General features: G+C 38.9%; 1 protein-coding gene across 1 annotated transcript; it reads right to left on the bottom strand.

The window, feature by feature from the left end:
• Nucleotides 1-662: 662 nt before the first annotated feature.
• On the bottom strand, nucleotides 663-2,618 carry LOC111915537 (uncharacterized). The gene is made up of 4 exons (XM_023911191.1): nucleotides 2,373-2,618; nucleotides 1,770-2,045; nucleotides 897-1,364; nucleotides 663-752 (listed from the first exon to the last, which is right to left on the bottom strand). Exons 1-4 carry the CDS (start codon nucleotides 2,616-2,618, stop codon nucleotides 663-665), a joined length of 1,080 nt encoding a protein of 359 aa, XP_023766959.1.
• Between the last annotated feature and the right edge of the window lie 2,317 nt (nucleotides 2,619-4,935).

Below are 4,935 nucleotides of genomic sequence, written 5' to 3'. Positions count from 1 at the left end.
TAGGCCTCCTGGTTGATAAATATACCTTCTGGTCCCTGTCTAATATTTAAACCAAGGAAAAAATTAATTGGACCCATTGCGCTCATTTCAAATTTCGTCTCCTTCAACTTCCTGAATTCAGCTGTTAAGCTAGGATTCGTAGAGCCGAAGATGATATCATCAATATAAATCTGAACAATCATTAGATGTTCGCCTTCTTTCTTTCGGAAGAAGGTTGGGTCAACCAAACCTTCTTTAAATTTTGACATTTTCAAAAAGCGAGTTAAGGTTTCATATCAGGCCCTTGGTGCTTGCTTTAATCCATAGACAGCTTCATCCAGCACATAGCAATGATCAGGGAATTTCTCATTCACAAACCCGGGTGGTTGCTCAACATAGACAGTTTCTTTTAATTCTCCATTCATGAAGGCACACTTGACATCCATTTGGAAAACTTCGAAGTTTTTATGAGCAGCATATGCCAAGAAGATTCTTACTGATTCTAACCTAGCTACTGGAGCGAAGGTTTCCTCATAATCTATCCCTTCCTCTTGGCAATATCCTTTCACTACCAACCGAGCCTTGTTGCGAATGACATTCCCCTCTTTATCCAATTTATTTCTAAAGACCCATTTCAAGCCAACCATAGAAGCATCCTTTGGTGTGGGAATCAGCCTCCACACTCAGTTGCGTTCGAACTCATAAAGCTCATCTCGCATTGCTTGGACCCAATCAGAATGATCAAGTGCAGCATTTACAGTTTTCGGTTCAACCTTGGAAATAAACGAATTAAACATACAAAATTCAACTTTAGAGAATAATGCAGTTTGTTTCACTTTCAATTGAGAACGAGTAAGAACTTTCTCAAAAGATTCACCAATAATCTATGCTTTGGGATGGTCCTTGGTCCATTTTACTAACAGAGGATAGTTTGGATCATATGTTGGATCTAATTCAGCATTCACCTCTACTTCAAATTCTGATTGATCATCCTCGCCTTCGGCAGTTGCATTCTCTTTCTCCCCCTCAACTGGCGAAGTGTATCCTGTGGCAGCATCAAAGTTTGCATCCTCTGTGGGAGTCGGATTCTCCCCCTCGATTGGACTATTGTTGGGTGGTATCAGATCAATACTTTCCCCTTCGCCTGGATTTTTATTAGTTGGGGACGGAATTGGATTCTCCCCCTCGAAAGATACTTCAGTTGCCTTTGGTGTAGTTGAACTCTCCCCCTTGAACTTTAAGCCGTTGCTTGGAGAGTCATATGAGGATAGACCACCTGTCGATTTGGAAGGTTTACTTTCCATTTCTTTGGCATCTTCATCTATCACCTTTTTGAGATTATCAATCTTGTTATTTGCTGCATTCGCCTCTGAGTTTTTCGCTTTCTATGGTTCATCAAACAGCCGCATCTATTCTTTAAACAAGTTGGATATTGGAACCGAGACTTGTCCAGACTCTGGAAATATTTCACCTAAGTCACTTTCACTTCTTTGCACTTTCTTCATTTAATTATCGTCAAAGGTGACGTAGTAGGTTTCTTCAATTTGTTTGGAGCGTTTATTCAACACTCTGTATGCTTTTGATGTTAGTGAATAACCCAGAAAGATTCCCTCACTGGCTTTGACGTCAAACTTATTTCGGTTCTCTTTTGAATTGAAAATAAAGCACCTTGAACCGCATATGTGGAAAAATTTGACATTTGGCTTTCGATTGTTTAAGATCTCATATGGAGTAATTGAGAATCTCTTGTTGAGAAAGGACCGATTCTGAGTGTAGCACGCGGTTGCAACAGCATCAGCCCAGAAATATAATGGAAGTGAAGCGAAACTAAGCATAGTTCTGGCTTCCTCACATAAAGAACGGTTTCGTCTTTCAACAATCCCATTCGGTTGTGGTGTATAAAGGGCCGAAAAATTGTGAGTTATCCCCTTGTCAGCCAGAAAGCTCTCAAAATCGTTATTCTTGAATTCCAGACCATTGTCACTTATGATATTCCTCATCGTCTTCCTTAGCTGCACTTCCACTTTCTTGATAAATGTCTTCAACTTGGGAGTTGCATCTGATTTCTGCTTAAGAAAGAAAACCCAGGTGAAGCGTGAAAAATCATCGACAATAACAAGAATGTACTTACTACCACCGAAGCTTTCTATTGCCGAAGGTCCACATAAGTCGATGTGCAAGAGTTCAAGTGCTTCAATAATCTTTGTATTCATTCGTGTAGGGTGGCTCTTTCTGCTTTGTTTTCCCATTTCACATGTTGCGCACAGATGTTCCTTGTCGAACTTGAGAAGAGGAAGTCCTCGTACGTGATCACCAAGCACCAACTTATTAATGTCTTTGAAGTTCAGGTGCGATAATCGTCGATGCCACAACCAGCTTTCATCTGTATTTGCCTTTGACAACAAACATATTGATGGTTTTCCTCGTATTGGGTTGAGATTTAAAGGGTACATCTCTCCCTTGCGTTCAGATTTCAACAGAACCTTCTTGGATTGTTTCTCAATTATCTCTGAGCCCTCATCAGCAAATGATACTTTCAGACCTGTTCCCACAACTAATTGTGAGACGCTGATGAGGTTATGCTGCAATCCTTTCACATAAGCCACTTTTCGAATCAAGAAATCTCCATTTGTTATCATACTGTATCCCTTGATTGTTCCATAGGAGTTATTTCCATACTTTACACACCCACCATCTTTCAGGGACCGAAACTCCCTCAGCTCTTCCTTCCTTCCTGTCATGTGACGCGAGCAGCCACTGTCTATATACCATTCATCATCAAACTGCTCGTCATTGATTACCTACAAATTCAAGCAGATTTAGGAACCCAAATTCTCTTGGGTCCTGGTGAGTTTTTCAGAGAAAAAGGAATTGCAGTAGAAATATCAACCAAATATGTTCTTTATACTAAAGTGGTTTGATCTTTTCTTTTAATGGTATACATCTTGATTTTAGTTTTATCTTGTTTAAAGTTTAGTGCATTAGTTTGTTGGTTAGATAGTTTATTATATTTCTTTTGATTCCTAGGATTAACTGATGACTTCTTATCATGGAAATTAGAATCTGATGTTAGCTTTCCCTTTCCTTTGATATCCTCCACAGAGCTCGTTTTGCATTGGGAGTTAGAGGGACCGAAACTAGGTTTAGGACCGAAACTAGACTGTTAGTTTTGGGACTTGAAATAGTAGGAATTTGGACTAAAATTTTCCTTTAGTTTTTCCTTTCCTTTTTCCGTTGATTCTCTCTTAGGAGGGTCATAGTTGGGATTTTGAGATTTCCAATGACTTTTTCGCTCATTCAGATTCTTTGCATATATTTGATTTCTTAAGCGTTTTTGTTCAGCTAGCTCCTTCTGCGATTTGTGGATATTGAAGCCGGCCTTTGACTTCTCTTTTTGAGTTTCGGTTGTTTTGGCTGGAACTTTCGGTTCTTCCTTTGGTTCTTCATGGATTTCTTTGGTTCCACTTGTTCTTGGTTTGTCAAAACTCGAGGGTTTGTTTATGGGTTCAGCAACGTATCTTCCTTTAACCCTCTAAGAAGTCTGCTCAGACAAGCCTACGGTTTCGTCTGCATTATCAATAGGAGCTGACCAGAAGTAGTCGTCGCACCGTTCATCATTATCTTTGTCGACCATGATTCTTAATTCTGACGTCTGCTTCAGAGTGACCCCTGTTACTGCATAAACCTGATTTGGCACAGTTTGAACCTTTTGATAAACCATAGCCTTTTCTTTGAGTTTATGTTTCTTGTCTTTTCATAGGCGAGCGAATTCAACCGAATTTTAAAAAATTAGGGGTTTCTCATTCTCGGTTTCGCTTTTCATAAACTCAGAGCAATTAACCATGTCTTCTACTGAGATCTCACTCATCTCACTTTCCTCATCAAATTCAGACGTATTTTCTAAGTCCATTTTATTATCAGAAGTTAATTTGGCATTGGATTGGTCAAATGATTGAATAGTGTCTGACTTAATTTTCAACCTATCATTTTTATCTAAAATATCTTTTAGCATACATTTGTGTTCCTTAGAATCAATGAAGGTTTCTATTTTGTCCAGTCCAATTTTGTAAGACATGGATGTCTCTTCTGATGACACTTCTGATTCACAATCTGCTATGACCTCATCTTCCTTAAATTCAAGAAAGGGCAAAATCATCTTATGAATTTTATTTCCTATCTCACAACTTAAATGCAATTGAGCAATATTAGTATATAAACGCTTAGCAATTAAACAAAAAACATTCCATTGTTTTAAAAACTTTAGATTGTCTCTTTGCAAATAAATACTTTCATCCCTAGCCCTAATTAACTCCGCCTCCTTCAGCTCAATCCACATCCTTCTCTACTCACTTTTTGAAGACACCTTGCTGAGTTGGTCAGTTAGGTTAGAATTCGCTAAGCGAGTTTGTATAAGACTCCCACTTAAGTTAGAAAATTTGAGTTTTAATTCATTTAATCCTTCTACATAATCTGTTATTGGAACTTTAAGTGATTCTAGGATGGATTGTACCTTTTTGATCAACCGATCGCAGTCGTTGATCTTCTCAGTAACTGGCTTCGCTGCAACACACTTGTTTTCAGTAAGGTTCGGTTCCTCACTTACACTTTCGATTGATGAACCAATTGTGACAATTAAACACTTTCCAGCCAAACCTACTTCCTTTGCCACATAAGCCTTTCCATGAGTGGGCTTTCTCACCTCTTCATCTTTAGATTCGGTGGACCAAACTTCAATGTCACCGAACTCGTCTTCATCAGCATTCTTCTGCACAATCAAGGCATTCATAGAACTGTTAGTCGCCTTCTTTTTCTTGATCTCTTCCAACTTGCGCATATAGTACGCCTCATCATCTTCACCATCTCTTTTCTCATCCAATTTTCTTAACATGCAATCTTTTGTCAAAGTGGTTCTTGCCGTGACAGTAATTGCAGTCGTATCCTGAGTCTCCTGCAAGC

This window comes from Lactuca sativa, chromosome 5, assembly GCF_002870075.4.
Source record: "Lactuca sativa cultivar Salinas chromosome 5, Lsat_Salinas_v11, whole genome shotgun sequence".
NCBI lineage: Eukaryota > Viridiplantae > Streptophyta > Magnoliopsida > Asterales > Asteraceae > Lactuca > Lactuca sativa.
This window is presented reverse-complemented; position numbering and strand designations above follow the sequence as displayed.